General features: G+C 38.8%; 1 protein-coding gene across 1 annotated transcript in view; it reads left to right on the top strand.

The window, feature by feature from the left end:
* The window catches only part of DISC1 (disrupted in schizophrenia 1), a 193,789-nt gene extending 179,137 nt beyond the window's left edge, over window positions 1-14,652 (top strand). Inside the window, exons 13-14 of the mRNA XM_003640955.5 lie at window positions 7,763-7,880; window positions 14,096-14,652. Of these exons, the coding sequence (XP_003641003.5) occupies window positions 7,763-7,880; window positions 14,096-14,244 (267 nt within the window). The 3' untranslated portion in view covers window positions 14,245-14,652. The remainder of the gene's footprint in view (window positions 1-7,762; window positions 7,881-14,095) is intronic.
* The last annotated feature ends 3,649 nt before the right edge of the window (window positions 14,653-18,301 follow it).

Here is an 18,301-nt window from a genome sequence, read left to right as displayed (position 1 = left end):
AAAATTGCATAAAGAAAACTGAGAGCAACAATATAAATAAAGGAAATGGAAATAAGTTAGAAGTCCAGGCTCTCAACCACACTGCCACAGATGGATTGATGTTGACTTGTAGACAGCTCTATGAAGAATCTATGAAACTGTCAGCACTCTATACCATGTCAAAGCTTTGCCCAAATGTTTCTTTGACAGTCTAGTCCCTTAATCCTTGTTAGTCTCCCCATTGCCTGCAGGAGGTCACTCTTTTAGTCATTCCAGATTGTTGTATCGAAGTGACTTGGGAGCAGAGATGAGAATGAACAATACTACAAGCCACCTACAAATGGTACCCAGCTATGGTGACTCCTATCACAGCAGGATGTGAATGTTAGAAAACAGTTTGGTGCTTTTGTTTCTTTTCCAAGTCCTGGCCTACTGTGAGTTTTTATTTGAGAGTCAGTAAATAGCCTTATTCCTGCAAGTGGAACTGGAATTGTCACAGTTTAATTAAATGAGACAGTGAAGTAGTTTGCACTGGTTTTGGGAAGTCTGCACTCAGGGAAGACCTTGAGTCTACTAAGATGAGAACAGAAAGACTGCTATCACATAGACAGTTTCCATTGCTGGAAGGCAATGGAAAGCTCTATGCCTGCATACCTACTTTTCCAAGATGTTCCTCCTTGGCTGTAATAGAAGAGACACGAGGGGAAGAATTGCTAACATCAAGCAGTACTTTTGATGAGTCATTTAACACTCCCTTGTGTTGTTATATCCCTGCAGAGGAGGGATCAGTGCAAGCAAAGGGAATGTGGGAAAAGCGTGTGATTGTGGGGAGGAGATTGTTCACAGTTAGAAAACAGCTGTCTGGAAAGCTTTATGCCTGAGTTGTTGCATATGAGTAACAAGAGCATGTTGTAGTGCTGAATTCTCCTAAATATGCAGAAGTAGCCTGATGGAACAAGCCAACAGTCTGTAAGTAGAAGGTGATAAGGGCAGAAGTAATTGGGAAAGAACCTTGATCTTAGTTCTGAGAGAAGACAAAGCTACCTCTGTTAAAAATAAAATAAAAAATTGCTTGAAGAAAATCGAGAGAACAATAGGTAGGAGGAAGCAGCAGATGATTTTTGCTACTCTCCAGATGTCATATTTCCAGTAAAGTATCATGTCCTTTTGGTGCAGGAGAGAGCACACAGTTGCAGACTGTGTCTATGTCAGAGACTCTTTAGTGGCCCAAAAGAATTTTGAAAAGTAAAAAATGTTGCTAACGATGAGCCTAAAAGAATAATGCACAGTGTAAAAGTGAACCAGGAAGACCACAGTGTACATTAAGTTGTAGTAAGCAAAAGATGCAAACTGGCTTCAGGGGTAAGGGGTACATTAGGGATAGCTGAAAGAAAGCATCAGTATGTCTTCTAATAAAAAGGGTAAATGAGAGAATAATAAAAAGAGAACAGAGTGCAGATTTTTTTCCTTATTATTATTTTTTTTTTTTACCTTTTGGTCTTTCTAAAAGTAATAAATTGTGTCTGTATGTGCATAATGCTCTTAGTATTTATCAGAAGTTAGTAAGAGAAGAGCATGGTAAAGGATCTGAAGGTAAATGAGATGCACTCAAGTCAGGCTAGACTGATGAAATTCCTTCTAAAGTGCATAGGAGCCAAGAAAAACAATCTCCAAACCATTAACAAGGTTCTCTGGGAACTCCAAAAGAAGGCTGTAGTCCCAAGAGATCAGTAAAAAGCAGAGCTGGTATTTGCCTTTAAAAAGGAGATAGACCAGGAGTCTGTGCACCAGTCAACATAATTTCAATTAGGATTAGAATTCCAAATGTTCTTGATAAATTGAAAGAGTAGCCTGAAATCAATACGATTGGATATATTAAAAGACAGGCGCAAATTATACTTGGTGAAGAAAAAAGTTGTGTTTATGTATACAGATGGCAAATAACAGCTAAGATGGCAATACTGCAGAGTTAGAAACTAGGGTTATAATGGACTACAAATAGAGTGGGATTCATTACCATGATTCTCTTGCAACAAAGAGCAAAAGTCATTTGCAGCCTCATTAACGGGAATGTCAGTTGTAAGAAATAATTACTGTGCTTAGCTGGGAATGTCAGAGCCTCCACATGAATACGACATTGGTCTGGGCATCTCTCTATGTGGAAGATAGGGCATGCTGAAGAAAGGAAGAAAACCTATAGGAATAAAATGTTCATTAAATAGCCATTCATGCCATGATGCTAGAATAATGGTGGCCAAGAGTAAGAGGCATTATTTTCAGAGTCTGAGATTAGGCCTGCTATCAGTGTCTGCTTCGCCCTCCCCCTCCACAACACCAGCCCCCAACAGTGCACTCGGTAGGAATGCTGGGAGCAGGGCAGAGGCAAAGGCTTCCTTTAGCTGTGCTTCAGACACCATGGCTATGTAGCTCACTGAGGGCATGTGCACACAGGCTGCATGTGACACAAACATCTGCTCAAGCAAGACAAGCATACGGATGTTTGCATTTTGTTCTTAGAAATGATTTAAGAAGTGCCCTGGCCTGACTTTCTGGAGTTTCAAGTGCTCACAATTTCCATTAACTTCGGTGAGGGGTGGGGGCAAGCATGCAGCACTTCTGCAAACAATAAGTCACTGTTCTAAGCCCTGTGCCGTAACAAGAACTATCTGTCTCCAAGGGCGACATTTTGTAGTTATTTATATTGCTTTAAACGATTTTAACTCTTTTGGGAGCAAGAGGATTTAGCAGTGAGAAGATTTTTTTTGGTAGAGCAATTTTTGGTGAAAAAAAATCTGGCTATGATGTTCTGCAGGTCTTCTAAGGCTTTTATTTTCCATATTTCATTGGGGGTGATGATACTGCTAGTTTGAAGAAAAGCAACTCCTTTTTACCATGTTCCTGTGAAGGAAGAACAGATTTTCAGGATGTATCTGGAATCCTGCTTCTCAGTGCAACAACCATACTAATACACACTGTAATTCCTAGCAGAATTAGAGTTATCTAACTGCTGGAATACTGATCCTTCTGTACAGAGTTGCTGAACTGGATTCAAGAGAGCATGGAAGATATTTGCACTGGAAAAGCTGATCAAACATTTAACTTGAGTAATGCTGTTGTGGAGCTGTTGCTCATAGGTGACTAAAATGACTGTTGAAAAGGTAAAACAAAATGCAGAAGACTGAAGTGGAAGCCATTTCCTCTGCTCTTAATTCAGTGCACTAATACTGTGCAGCAGCTGGAACATCATCTGCTCTTTGTGTTTCTCACATCTCTGGGACAGAGGGAGGATTTCTAATTTCTACTTTGCGTGAGAAGGCAGAGGAATTCTTCAGTTATTAAAAAAAAAAAAAACAACAACAAATCACATCCTAATTTGTACCATTTCTACCTGCTTAAGGATTTAGGCGAAAATCCCAACCACCTACATCATCTGTTCACAGAAAAATCCATAAAGCGATATTGCATCTCAGCTCTTTCCTGACTGCTTCAATCTCTCTCCTAGCTGCTTCCTAAAATTGCTGTTAGTGCAGAAATAACTAAAGAAGCCTTAAGACTTACAGTAGCTTGTAGCATTGACATCACTTACAAGCTTGAATGAGTTGTATCTTATTTATGTGTTGAGCTGGAGGCAGAGTCCGCTTCCCTCTCAAACTGCTGTTGATCAGTGTACAGTTCCACTTTCCAATCAGGAGATGTTGTGTATTCTGTGTGTGTCAGTGCCAGCAGTTTCCCCACCTACATGAACAAACATCAAGCAAAAATGCTACCAGTGATATTAGTAGGCATAGAAGGCACTGAAAGGAATCTTTCCTACTTCTCTGGGTTATCGTGCTTTTTTCATATGAGGATCTGGGAATGAGAGCTATGGAATTAATTGAATCTTTAGAATTTTTCCAGTATGTTTTTTGAGAGCACTATGTTTTTGCCATCTCATGTAGAGCTCTTGATATTAAACTAAAATTAGAGCTATCTGTACTACTGCACCATAACAACAACAACAAAAATATATACAAATATAGGCCAAAATAAAGTAAGCCATTCGTATATACTGTAAAATCACAATCTGTGGGATAGCCCTCCTGTGAGTTTCATATGATGTCTGTGAATACGTTCTTGAGAAACAATGCTTTTGTCTAAACTGTAGAGGAACTTCTCATTTCAGCTGAAAAGGCAGCTCTGTGCCTTAAAGATGCAAAAATAGTTTATCCGTACACAGTTATTGCTGTATTGAAGCTGTAGAGTTCACATCAGAAGTTTAGCATTAATGGAATGTAACACCTAAATTATGGAGTTATTGTAGTTATACCACAGAAGAGGCATAGCCATGCAGTTATGATCAAATAGGCTTCAAGTGTTCAGTGATTAAACAAGTTTAATTGGCTTTTTACTTTGTTACTTACTTCCTGCCTCTCTGTATTGTTTGAACAATTCTGCATTGAGCACGTAGTTTTTCCAAGTACTCATTTTCTCATTTATCTTAGTTTCCAAAGTAGACAGGATTTCTGTTGCATTTTTAGACAATTTAGTATATACTCGTAATGTGATGTTGCTTTACTAAGTTTTTTACACATGAGATAGAACAGATATTTTACTTTAAGTGAGAATGTAAGTCTCAACTGATAAATTAATGCCTGTAGCTATAACAATGACAAAATGTTATTTCTGAGCATGTTTAATGTGAGAACAACACAGAGCCCCAGAACACAGGTTAGTATTGATACAAAGCTTCATGAGATGGCTTTGTTACAGAATGAGTATTAACCCAAATTCCTTGGGGCCTGACGGCTTGTTCATGGGTCCTTTCCTTCCATCATTATTGAGACCCTTCTTTACTTGGCTGTAAAGTTTTATTTAAAAATGAAAAGAAAATATCAGACATGAGATCAGATTAGGTAGCCACACACTAATAAATATAGTCATTTGTCTGCATTGCTACTGTGGATTTCAAGCCACAGTTATATTTTCTCTCAAATTTTCAGGATTTGAGGACCTTGGAACTAGGCCATACTTGCAACTTGGAGCCTCTTTTGCCAGCCATGTCTCTAAATGCTGTCTCTTCTTGTCAATCTCTCTTATCCCATCTGAGGATCAGTAAGGGTGTAGGTCTAAAAGGCCCATTCTACCCTCTTTGTTCACTGGCATGCAGATTAGGAATATATTTTCCACTGTGGATGTTCACAACAGGGCTAGACAAATGCAGCAGTGTGCTTGTCATTTAGATTAGATGCTCAGTGTGATTCCTCCTGCTTCTGTTTACTAGACAGGAAACATGAGGGCCATTTTAAACTGGAGGAAATACGTAGATCTGCTCTTAAAGCAACTCATGGCAGTACTAATTCATTGACTGATTATCTGGACAAACTGTCCCACCGTCAACAGTATCGCCTTGCTAAAAGCAGTAAACGGATCAGACAAAAGTATACAATACATTGATGTTGCATGAGCTGGACTCTGCTTTTTATGTGATGGTAAAATACCATTTCCTCAGCATCTGTACAGGAATACTTAATTTTGCCTAAGTACACAATCTATAGAAAGAGTCTGATAAACTCATTTATGGATTTTGTCCGTCAGAGCAACCCTTAAGAGTCTATGCACTAAGTAAAAGCCATTGTTCCTTATTTAACTCTCCAATGATGATGTAACACTACATGTTTTTTGTCTTGTTTTTCTTGCGTGTTTGTGATGAGAGTTGTGTGAAGATCTGATTTTCTTACGAGAAACTGCTAAAGAAAAATGTCTGCTCAGAATGTGGAGCTTTGTCTAGAATGGTCATCATTTTAGATGTGTTTCCAGAGTAGTTTTACTTACAATTTACTGAATCTTTTACTGTTTTGCTACAATTTACTGAATCTTTTCTTTCTAGCGTAAGGCCTAAGCCCTTTTAGATGACTGTCATCTGTTCTTGTATGCGTGTCATAGAATGATTCCCTAAAAGCTTTCTGTTGATATAAATTGCCTGGGTTATCCCACTTCCTAAAAGCATATGGAGTCCTGCTGGTGTACTGAATAACAATTTAGCAGCTGGATGGAAGACTGTTCTTCATCTTCTGTCCCCAGTTCTGAAACAAGGACATTTCTAGTTCATGCAGGGAGAACATATATCTTCTCCTTCCCCATCCTTACTTTATAAACAGTGGGGCAATTTTACTTCCATAGATTCTGTTGAATGATGTCATAAATTCTGATATCTGATAATGACTCTGAAGGCGGCTGCTGAGGTCCCATGTACCAACCAGAGATTCAGACAGCTGATTCTCATGTGTATCCCAATGTCTAAGCTGTGGGCATTTGCAGTATAACCTCTCCCCAATTCACTTGTCCAGGCTTCGAGCTGAAGCTTATTTTATCCCTGTGCAATTTGCTCAATAGCTGTGTCTGGCAGCAAACATAGGAAGGCAGAAAGGTCAGAGCTCTGTGCTGTAACAGAGGATGTAACAGAGGATGTACCAGCAAGCAGAGCTCTTCTGACATTTGACTCTACATATGCAGCATGTGACGCAAACTATGAGGGTAGCATGAAATCGAGGACTGGTAAATGTGTTTACCAAAAATCAGAATGCTTCAAAACGGGCAGTGTTCCAACAATTCCTAGCGTAATGTCATTGACTGAAGGTCTGATTTCTCTCAAATAGCCAACAATGCCTGCTATTACACGAGCAGTTCAGTGCAAAGGACTACGAGTACTTTTTCAAAGTAGCAAAAATTTTCTGAGGTTTGTAGATGTTGGCATGTGTAGCTGGCTTTATAGATAAGTACATACACGACGTCTAGAGAAAATACAGTTATCTGGACTCCAGCTGATGAATGATCCATTTTTTTTTTTCCAACATAGTTCCAGCAGAAGTTCTTCTTGACACCATAGTCTTTTCCTCACAGATGCCCCCCTTTCCTTCACTGCAGACAGTTCTATGATGCCTTGTGAGGGGTGGGGGCAGGCAGAGACTAGTCTCAGTGATATACAAATTATTTGATTTTTTTTCCACTCAAATATGATACTTACCTGAGTTGTTTATCAAAGAGGAAGTCAATACAAAACATGAAAGGTACAAATTATCTTTGATTAGTCTGCCCAAAAGCGAACAAATCTGTAGGAACTACCTTTGTAATGGGTTCAGAATTTTCAATTTATAATAGAAGAAGCATTTGTCTATATAAAGTTTGAGGTGGACAACCATTATTTTTGAGGATTTGTACTTGTTAAATGTAGTAACAAAGTGTAGTTGCATCTTGTATTTCCTAAGAATTTGACGTGTTTTCTCTGATCAGTTGAGCACTGTTCCTAAGTATTCTAGCCAAATCTTTCCTCAGGCAGCAAGTATATTTTTTTTGTTATATGAGATGCCAAAAGTGATGCTTCGTGAAATGCTGAAATGGCCTCAATGTGTAAATCATATTTAGAAATACAACTTGAAATTTAGGAACCTAAATGGTGTAGTCAGCATGAACTTTCCCTCCCCTGCTGTGGTGAGACAACATGGAGAAGAGAGAGCAGTTCAGACTTCGCACTCCTTTAATCCAGTGCTGAAAGTGAGACTGACTTCTTTCTGATGAGAAATAGACTGAAACCACAAGCTCATTCCAATCCACATAAATCAACAAATTACTGTGTAGTAACAACTTTTTATCTCTTTAACTTGGATTAGGTTTCAAACAATATCTTAGCACTTCAAAACATCATATCCCCTTTCTAATATTTTATTTTCACCCTTAGTTTGATGCAAACACTAGGTAGAAAAGTACAGTTGGTAATAAACATGATTTCTTTTTCCACTTCCTATAGGAGTTCTTCATATTTTCTGCAGAGTTGGGAGAGAAATGTGAAGCAATAAGTGAGAAACTGGTGCATCTGGAAGACCAGCTGCAAACTTCAGTCTGCAGAGTTGATGAAGGTACAATTCATATCCTTTTTGATATATCTATACCTATGTATCGATCTACATAAGTACGTATGATGCAAAATACTTTCAGATTCAATTTGAGTAGTAGTTCTTAATGTAGATTAAATATATTAAGATCGTCTTGCTAAAGTGGGATTTCTTGTTGCAACAAGTTGTCCTACAGTGCATTCTCACCATTGGTCTGATCTATATTTAATCGATTTAAACTGAAATTATTTCTTTGTTAATTGACATTAGGCATTGAAATGCTTTTACATTTACAAAGGATTGTTACAATCCTTTCATTGGTAATGCCCACATAAGTGAACAACTACCAAAAACTGCATGAATACAAGCATCCACATGCATGCCTTCATCGGCATGATTTAGTTAAATTCTACATCGTTGGCTCAGGCTGTGTATATGGTCAGGTGTAACTTGGCTTTTTTTTCTCTTTTGAAAAAACTTGCCAGCCGAGGCATCATATGGTATCCTATGCAATCTAATCTGCCTCTGACACTCCAGAGCAAATAGCTGGATGAGGTATCTTATAAAGCACTCTTATCTCTTTCTGTGCTTCATCTGATTGAAGATCGCTTAACCTTTACAGGGGCATTTGTTAGGCCTTCATCTGTGGAAATTTTTCAGAATTTAATGGCATAGAATATTTCTCTCATTTATGACTTTCATAAAAACTTACCGCAAATGAGACTTTGATCTTCTAAGAAAGGAAAAAGAGAATAAGAACCAATGAGATTGAAGAAGATTAGAATATTTGGTTACTTTTCAGTGGAAAAGAGGTGGTCAACAAGTGGATAAGGAAGAAGGATGAGTGCATTCATGTTTGGAGAGATGAGCAGAGTTGCTCTTACAGAAACCTGAAGGTGATCTGAGGTAAAGATGGTGCTAAAAAGGACTCAGTTCCTCCCAAGGTGAAGTCCACTGGAACAGGTTGCCCAAGGAGGTTGTGGATGCCCCATCCCTGGATGCATTCAAGGCAGGCTGGATGTGGCTCTGGGCAGGCTGGTCTAGTGGTTGGTGACCCTGCACATAGCAGAGGGGTTGAAACTCGATGATCATTGTGGTCCTTTTCGACCCATGCCGTTCTATGATTCTAAGTGAGCAGTTCTGCAGGAAAAAGTGCAGCACAAAACTAGAAAAGAGAATCAATGGAACGTGTGGATATATTACCTTGTTTTAGGTAACTGAGCATCTATTTCTAGCTGTGGCTAAATTTGGAGAGGAGAAACCCAGTCACTAATTTGTCACTACTTCAAACCTTTATCTTCTAAGCATTCAAGCTTAGAAGAGAAGCTTACCAAAAGATGACTTCTTGTACTTACCACAAGTATAGCTTCAATGTTCTGTGGATTATATTTGCAGCATACGTGCTCCGTTGCAGTTTTTTCCCCCCAGTATTTCTTATAAGCATTCTTATCAGAGCAACTTCTGTGTATCTATCTTGTGTATATGTGCAGCATCTACTTCCTTCCCTTACATATGTTTGCTCACAAATGAATGTCATTCTTTAACTCTCATAGAAAACTGAGGTTTAGATTTATAGCTTTTTTCTATTGAAGTTTATATTCAGACCTGTTTACTAAGACAGACCTGATCATAGTTTGTTTGCTATGCAGAGTGCATTAACTGAAAAAAAAACCCTGCATTTTTGATTCTTGATGAAAATACTCTGCAAGTACATAACGTAGTATTTAGCTGTATTTTCTATGGACCCTTTACATTTCTTTGTAGCTGCTGAAACTGCAAAAGTAAGCTGAGAAGATTAAACCTAATCGTTGGAAGTTGAGAAGAGTTGTAGTTTAAACTCATTCTTAGCCACAGCTGTCTGATACAGATCAGGTTTCCTGTATTGGTGAAATTCAGCTCACATTATCTAAATAAAGAAATGTACACCCTGTGATATCCCGGTCCTCCTAGTAAGACCATAAGCTACAAAATACAAAACAATGTTTAAAACATAGGGACCTATAGAGAAGCAGTTCAGCAATTCAGCTACCACTCATTAAAATTCAGTTGTTATTTCAGAAGTAGTCCAGACCAACATGCATAAAATGTTACCATCTGGTACGTGTAATCACTGTGCTATACTTCAAAAAGGAATGAGAATAGCTACCACAAAACACTACAGGCCTGTAGACTGGGCTTTTTGTTTGTTTGTTTTTAATAAAAACTGCCCAGTGCCTGTAAGTTAAACATTTACTCATTAGTAACTTGCCTATGTTGCAGGAACCAGCACTGAGATTGGTGCCAGTCATTAGCATCAGTAGACTGCCCCCTAAAACCTATCTTAGGTATACCTATTACAAACTACATTAGGTCAAAAATCTAGGGGGCTGCAAAGATGTAGATTAGTGTTGTTGTCTGGTTATTAGACCACTTCTAAAGACCTCACAGAAAAATAAATTCCTGATGCTTTTGAGCCATTTGCCAATGTTTTAGTGTGTGTCATAGCTTTGATTAATTATTAAGTTTGTATTAGAAGAAAAATCCCAGATGTCATTGTTTTTCATTCTGCATTTTGATGGCATAAAACACTTAATTCAACCATGCTGCTAGTTGTAATTGCCAGCATGACCTGCACAAAAGAGAAATCTAGTGAAATCTCTTGGTCCTGAGGATTTGCACAAACCCACTTGGGATTCTCATTTAATATTGAACCTTTTCACGGTAAATATTAATCTCTACTTTTGTATAAAAAGCATCAAACAGTGGAGGGGAAGGAGGAGAAGAACTCATCTATGATATATTTGCTAAATTCAGTGTAGTATAGGCAAATAAACTCACAAAACATTCAATTACAGTTAATCACTGGAAAGTGTAAGAAAACAGTCCACATCATTAATTGGAAAAACCAAAGGAGAGGTGACTCATTCTGGTGTCTGCAGAGCTGATGAGAGGTGTTAGTTTCCTGACAGTAAAGGGCTGGAATTCCCAGTAAAATTAAATGGAGCCTATATTGCAATTTCACAGTCATTTTTTTTCTTAATTAGCAGTTGCATTTTGATAGACAACTTGAATGCATGCAATAGATCTTCCTGGTGAAAAAGCTTTTGTTGGAAGCTGGACTGTTATTTAAAAGCCACGTACAATCTCTATGCCTCAACATAAAGTGAACATTTTAAACAGATTTTCTGAAAATAGAGTGTTGTGCCTAAGTGTCCATTAGGCACTAGAAGGTACATTGCCAGTCTTTCACTGTTATGATGCGTCAGGCTCCTGTGTGCATCTTGCTTTACACCAGTACAAATTTTCCACAGAACCAGTGGTGTAGAATTCAGTCCTTGACTGTACTTCACTGAGCAATCTCACCGAGTGAACTTGTAAGTAATGTCGGGATCCCACACGAGTGAGGATTGGCAATGGTATGCTCTTAGGTTTTTATTTTGGATGACAGGAAAATTGGCCCTTTGTGGCGTGTTACGCTGAGAATGTGGTTCCACCTTTCTTGTTTGTGCTGTGATGGAGGTAGGTCAGTGCTTTTCCACCCAGGCACTTGGTTGCCTTCCGTATCACACTAGAGCAGGTGTTTTAAAAGACAGCTGTTATCCAGATCACTGAAAAGGAAAAGTTTTTTTAAATGTTTTGGTAATTCTGGTTTTCGTTATTGCTGTTAAGCAGGAGTGTTAGGTTATTTTGTAGAACTATTCCTTATAGCTGTGAAGGAGGGAGACATGAATGGAAAAGGGAAGTGGAAAATTCCTGACGTGGATTCACTACCACTGTAATGTGACATTCTGGTGAGGTACTCTCTACAGCCACTGTAGCATTCGGCTGCTAAAAACAAGCAAAATACATAAATAAAAACTGTTTCTGATTTTTTTCTGCTCTTAATTTCCTTTCCAGATGTCCAAAATTGCAGTTATTCTCTAAAATCCCATAAGATTAACTTCCTTTATCTCAGCTCTATGACACCTTCTCAGCTGTCTTTCCAAGGCCTTTCGCCTTACAATATTCTAATTATTCTAATATCTAATCTAATATTTCTAATATTTCCTATAGGTTGACAATTGTTTGGTAATATCTATTTTTTATCTCTTTTCTCTAAACATCTGTGCTAGGAGAACAGAAGATATGCTGATGAACCAATGGCCTATTTTTTTTCCCACTAAAAGTTAAGCAACTCTACCATCATTAGATAGATCTGCTTTTATCTTCTTGAAAATCATAAGTTCTGCTATGATGTGAGCTCAAATATCCTTCCTCAGGAGGATCTTGACAGATCTTTCACAAGACTTTTTTTTAAAGAGATAGTCAAATGGGCAAAAAGCTTCAAGACCACATTAGAGTAGCGTTGTTATTGCAGGTAATGGATTGGATTTGTGTGACACTGCTTCCGAGTACTTTAGCTTACTACTTGTGATACACTGGAGAGATTTTGCTAATTTTTCACTCAAAGATAATAGAACCAGAACATATTCCTTGCTGAAACTTGTTCTGGGATCCTGCCTTTGATACTGGCTCAACATTTGCAGCACTGGATAGAGAATTTAAGCATGAGGGAGTCATGCTTAAATACATACAGACCCATGCAAATAACCTTTTTTTTTTTTTTTTTTGCTTTTTTTTTTTTTGCTTTTTTTAAATGAGTGAAGGTGGTGATTCAGTCATAACCTCCATAACATGGATAGAAATTCCATGCTCAGCCTCATGTCATGTATTTTTCCTAGCCACAAGGACTTGCTTGACTGTTACTGATCTACAGCTGACTGTGGAGTTACGAGTAACACCACACTGTTATTGAAACATATACAGTTTATTGAATCTTGCTGTAGGTAAGGCTATGCAGTCATCGTTCTTATTGCCCTCATCTTTCTATTGGTTAAGAGCTTCTTCCCACATCTTATATATTTTTTTCATCCTCCAATTTTTCAAATGTTTCAATTTATCTTTATACCTGAAAAGAATTTTGTAATTGCTTGGGATATTACAAATAACAGCATGTAGTCAGGGGCTGCACATCAGAACTAATTAAATTTCAGAGGCTTCATGGTATTCATATGTTGAAGAATTTTCAGCAGAGCCTCTTGATTGAATTGCAGAGCAGTAGACAGTCCAGGAGCACTTATGAGAGAATAATGATGTTTCTTACTTCAGAGAAGCTGCGAGGCATAATTGATTTGTCCTTGTATGGTGTTTTGAGATCCTAGGATAAGAAGTTTAGTGGGTGCTGATGTTACTGCCTGTGAGTAGTCAGAGACAGAATCCACTCACATTATTAGAGCTGTCCAGAAAGTAGAAATATGAATACTCCTGGTGAATGAATTAAATCATAATTACTAAATAAATATAAAAATACAGAGATGAAATTTTGAGGAAGTGCAACAGAATCAAAAGCAGCCAGAAGGGTTTTCAGAGGCCTGTAACTACCTGAAGTAGCTGTGTTTTGCATGGCTTTCCTGTGGTTCTGTGTAGTCACAATTTTTCAAAGGTAGAAGCTCACTTTTTATCGTTACATAACCTGAGGGTGTCTTTCTTTTCTTGACATTGTGTTGACATCAGGTTTGGGTAAAACAACATTTCATAACGGATGGCCTCCATAGAGGATAAAGCCTGTCCTCGTCCATTATTCTTCCTCTGCATTGTGGTTTTGAAAGTGAGTTGTTTCGGTGTCAACCTGTTTCATTTCCCCCGAAAAAGGTGCATTTCTGGTTCTCTCACAAATCCTATTGTTGAATTACTGCTAGAGCTGAGCTTATTTCTTTTTCCCTTGAGACCTTTACATTTCCAATTTGAGGTCCTTGCCCTGTTATTGTGTCTGTACAGCAGGGAACACTGGCCTCAGTATGGTTGAAGATGGCCTTAGGTTTCATTCACAGAAACGTGGTTGTTGGTTTCTGTCTCTAGCTTAAAAATCCACCCTGTATCCAGCAGGAAACCAACAGCTTGCATGGTTGTCTTCACGGTATATAGCATCTTCATCTCCCTCCTTCCCATGAGACCAGTATCCAAGCAGTATCCTCCATTCCCTCTCCAATTTATAAGTGCTAAATAATGCTACTTGAGAACTTTGCCTGGATTTTTTTTTAATTATTATTTTTTAAAGCAAGTGAGAGAAATGTATTAATATTTAATCCAAACAATTTGGAAGAACTTGAAGCTACAATTAGATCGCCATGGCCATCTGGTGTGAGCAGAACAACCACTTATTAAATAACTTGGAAAGAGAAAAGGAGCTGCCAATCACCTATAGAATTATTCCTTAATAAAGCTTGCACAGTCTTTACAGAGGGAGATCCAGGTGGTGAAGGAGACTCTCCAGACCGTGCTGCTGCAACTTCAGCCAGCCAGGGAGGCAGGAGAAGAAAAGGCTGGAGACTTCCTCTGCGACAGCTGGTGTCCAGGAAAGCAGGACTTGAAGGAATAATGAGCAGAAAGAGGTGGTAGGATGACATTAATTCACAAAGGGCTGCTTTTAGTAACTGAATACTGTTTTACCAAGCCTCAGGGATCTCTTCCCTCTCTGCATAACTAATAACTAAATCAATTATGGAGAAACAGAGCCTGGAGGTCTATCATCAGAAGCATTCTGCACAGCCTCACATGTTTTGGCACAGATTGGGAAACAGCTTTCAGAGCAGAGCATCTCTTGTAAATGTGTAGATTACAAATTGATACATTTCAAGTGAGTCTGCAAAAGTTGCCTTTAATGTCAGTGAAACGTTCTCCTTGAAGACTTGTAAACAGTATCTGTCTTCCTTACTCATGGATTTTTTCCCCATTTAAAAAATGTAGTGTTAAAGCTGGAACATCTAGTATTTCACAAAAAAAAAGAGCTGTAAGAATAAGAACAACTTCTTTTTCCTTTGGCTTTAAATGTTTTCTTACACTGAATGTATTTGCACATTACTGCCAATAATTAAATCAACAGGATGAAATTCAATCTAACAAAGTTCTTTTAAGTGAAATTTGAAGCTCATTTACTCAATGGTATTGAGTACAGTAGAAGTAACTAACAGCAGCCCCTCAGATGTAGTCCAACTATTTTCATTAGGTATTAACATAAACTCATTTTAGTATTACAAGGGTTGTAAAACACACACAAACAAAACACACTGTTGGTGATTTGTGTTCCTTTTATTTGAGTATGGTATGAACAATATGTCATTTAAGTTGCCTTGTAAAGTTTTCTATTACTGTTATATTACTTTGATCTTCCTTGTAAACTTCAGAAGGAATGCAGATATATATATTTTTTACTCCTGTCAGACACATATGCATACTTAAATATGTATTTTTAATAGGAAAGAACAAGCAATGTTCTATTGAAACCAGCTGACACAAGTGACCTATATTTAGGTCACTGTTCAAAACAGTTAAATCTTTCAGGAATTCATACTGTACACTTGGATACCCAAATGTATCTGATAGTATCTGATATCACAAAGTTCTCCCTCTGCATTGGATGACAGAAGTAGAACTTACAAACAGATTATCACTGGCCCCCCTTCTTAAGCCAGTAGATAAAACAAGCGTCTTGCAACTCATTACTGTACTTTTTAATACTGTGTGTATGACATCTTAAAGATTACTGTGTTTCTGCTACTTCAGTTACACATTTTGAAGCCACATTGGGAAAGTTTTTGCCAATTCTGAAGGTCCTTGGACTACTGGCCTACTACAACTGTGTTCATTTTCTTTTGTGTGTTTTAATACTGGTTGAAACTTCTACCTCAATGTTAAGGACATAAGGAGGAAAAAAAGTGCCAGGCAGCTGCCATGTACAACAGGATTATAATTGCATCCAGGCACACAGCTCAGGTGGTTCCTGGAGTCATCAGATCCTCAGGATGGAATTACAGCCCTGTAATTCACAACGTGGTTGACTTTTTCATTGTCTAATATATGGATCAGCATCTGTGGTGTGGTAAAGACACTTGGACCTTTACCTTACGTGGACTCCAGCACTGTTCCCACCTCTAGTCTCAGAGGGAAGTCCCTGGTGCTCTGCTACTGCTCTGACAGGTCTGTTCTCTCTGGCAGCTTCCTGCCTCCCCTCGGTATGTTTGGCACTTTCTGAAACCAACAAGCAGGTGGCAGCTTGTGTTTCATTGACATTCTGCTTATGAAAAGCCCGGCCCACGTGGGGAACCCTGGTTGGGCACAGGGGCAACTGTCAGACAGAGAAGATGCACACGGGAACCCATGTGAACATCACTTAAAAAAGAAAAATAAAAGGGAATGACAAAAGATACCTCCCTCTTGTGGTGTTCTTAAGGCTGCTTCCATAAACTTTCGGCAGTGAGCAGTTACAGGGCTACAAGCCCACGGCCCAGGTATGCAACGCAGTCAGGCTGCACTGTTCCTCTCTCTCATGCTGAGGGGTGTGTGGAGCTTTGTCCCTTACCTCTGAGTGCCTGAGAGCCAAGATCAGCCACAGCTGAGATGTGAGACTTTCCTCCTGGCAGCAGCAGCAACAACAGGGACTGTAACCCTCACAGGGACAGGACAACTGCATTCATGTTCTCACTAGCACAATCTTTTGTAGACATTCCCACTTCTTCACTTAAAAAAAACCGAAGGAGGAAAACCGAATCAATCATTCTTATCATATTTGTATGTATTAACATTTATTTTATAATCTGGACTACTACTACTTTAATTTATTATTCCATTAACTTCACTGTTTGTTGTGGGAAGTTAGAGCCAGTAATCATTCCTTCTCAGACATACTGAATAATAAGCATAATTGAAAAAACAAAGAAGGTATACTATGCAACGTATCAGCTGCCTTTTAGCTGTGGACAGAACACTTTCAAATAAAGAGAAATATTATTTTAACTAACCAAATGTCTGTCTGGATTCCTTACAGTGCACAAGCATTCACTGATTTCACCTTGGAGAGAGAGGGGTGGGGAGGAGAGGAAAGGAGAAAATATGCATGACTATTATTATGCTTTAACAATAGCGAGTCCTATGCTTGAGAAATTCATAGAATCATCACAGAATCATAGAATGGCTTGGGGTAGAAGGGATCTTAAAGATCACTTAGTTCCAACCCCCTGACATGGGTAGGGTTGCCAAATTCTGTGATGCTTTTTGGAAACAGTCTAAAAATACATTCAAAACTAGAGTCGCACAGCAGAAGGTAGCTATTTTCAATATGAAGGGGAGGGAAATATCCAGTGAGCTACACAGACAGGTGAAACCTGTGCTTGAGCCCTGGATTGGATCAGCCTGCCTGTGTCACTCACCTCTGGAGAAGGGTTGGGTGTAGGGATTATGTCTACATCAGCTACAAAACTATCACAGAATCATTAAGGTTGGAAAAGACCTTTAAGATCAAGTCCAATTGTCCACCTACCACCGCCATTTCCCACTAAACTATGTTTGTAAGTAACACATCTCCATGTTTCTTGAACACTTTCAGGGACAGTGACTCCACTACCTTCCTGACAGCCTGTGCCAATGCCTCACCACTCTTTGGAGATAAAGTTTATCCTAATATCCAACCATCTGAGGCATTCCCTTATCACTAGTTTCATACATACATTCTAGGATGCTGTCACCTCCAGGCAGACACTGGTCTCCCACCATCTGCAAACATGACTTTTGTTCTGCCTGGCACAGGTGCTCTCCCCAATAAAGATTCTAGCCCTCAAGTGGCTAGTACATAAAGCTCTGTGCACAGAAACCTCCAGTCCAGCTCTAGAGAACTGCAGGATGAGGCATCGGCTCATCTCAGCCACAGATGCGTATTTGCATCAAAGGAGGACTGAGCTTTGTTTGACACCCCCACGCACAAACATACCCAAGGGCAGAAAGAAGGATGATGCAAAGGGGACAACATCCCCAATAGGTCTTCAGCTCCAGCCTAATATTTTTCTCACTCAATTAGCTAATCTGTTCTTTCTAAAGCCTGACATTCAGTCTTTTGCTTTTGCTATGTTACTTGCTAAATCAAGATAAGCACACTTTTTCTAGAGCGCTTGAGAAGGCAGTTAAATAATGGCTCCCAGATAGGCAGCAGAGCTGGAAGGAGCTCCAGGGTGAGATTAGAATAATCCTCATGTATCCTCTTAGTTTACTATCCTATTAAAAACGAGACTGGGACCAGGAGATTTTTTTAGTCTCAGAGATTAACATATGCTACAAAGAAGCTCTAAAATATTACGCACATGCGAATATTTTTCTGTACTACTAAAGAGGATAAGACAAGTTTCTGGAGAGGTATTTAAAAGAAAACAAACAAACAAACAAACAAACAAACAAAAAAAAACGCAAGGCCCCATGCATGCAAGAGATTCTTTCTGAACCTGAAAAGCAGCCAAACCAGCAGCCACAGTAAAGCATTTCTCTTAAAATTTCTAATGAAGTCTCAAGTATGATGCCTGGGAAAAGAGCATCTGGGCTTGGGTGAGTAAAGAAATGTTTGTCTTTTTAGCATGCATGGCACTCAGTCCCTCTCTCCTTGTTGAATAGCA

Source organism: Gallus gallus, chromosome 3 (assembly GCF_016699485.2).
Source record: "Gallus gallus isolate bGalGal1 chromosome 3, bGalGal1.mat.broiler.GRCg7b, whole genome shotgun sequence".
NCBI classification, from domain to species: Eukaryota; Metazoa; Chordata; class Aves; order Galliformes; family Phasianidae; genus Gallus; species Gallus gallus.
Note: the sequence above shows the minus strand (reverse complement) of the source record. Positions and strands in the feature narration are given on the sequence as shown.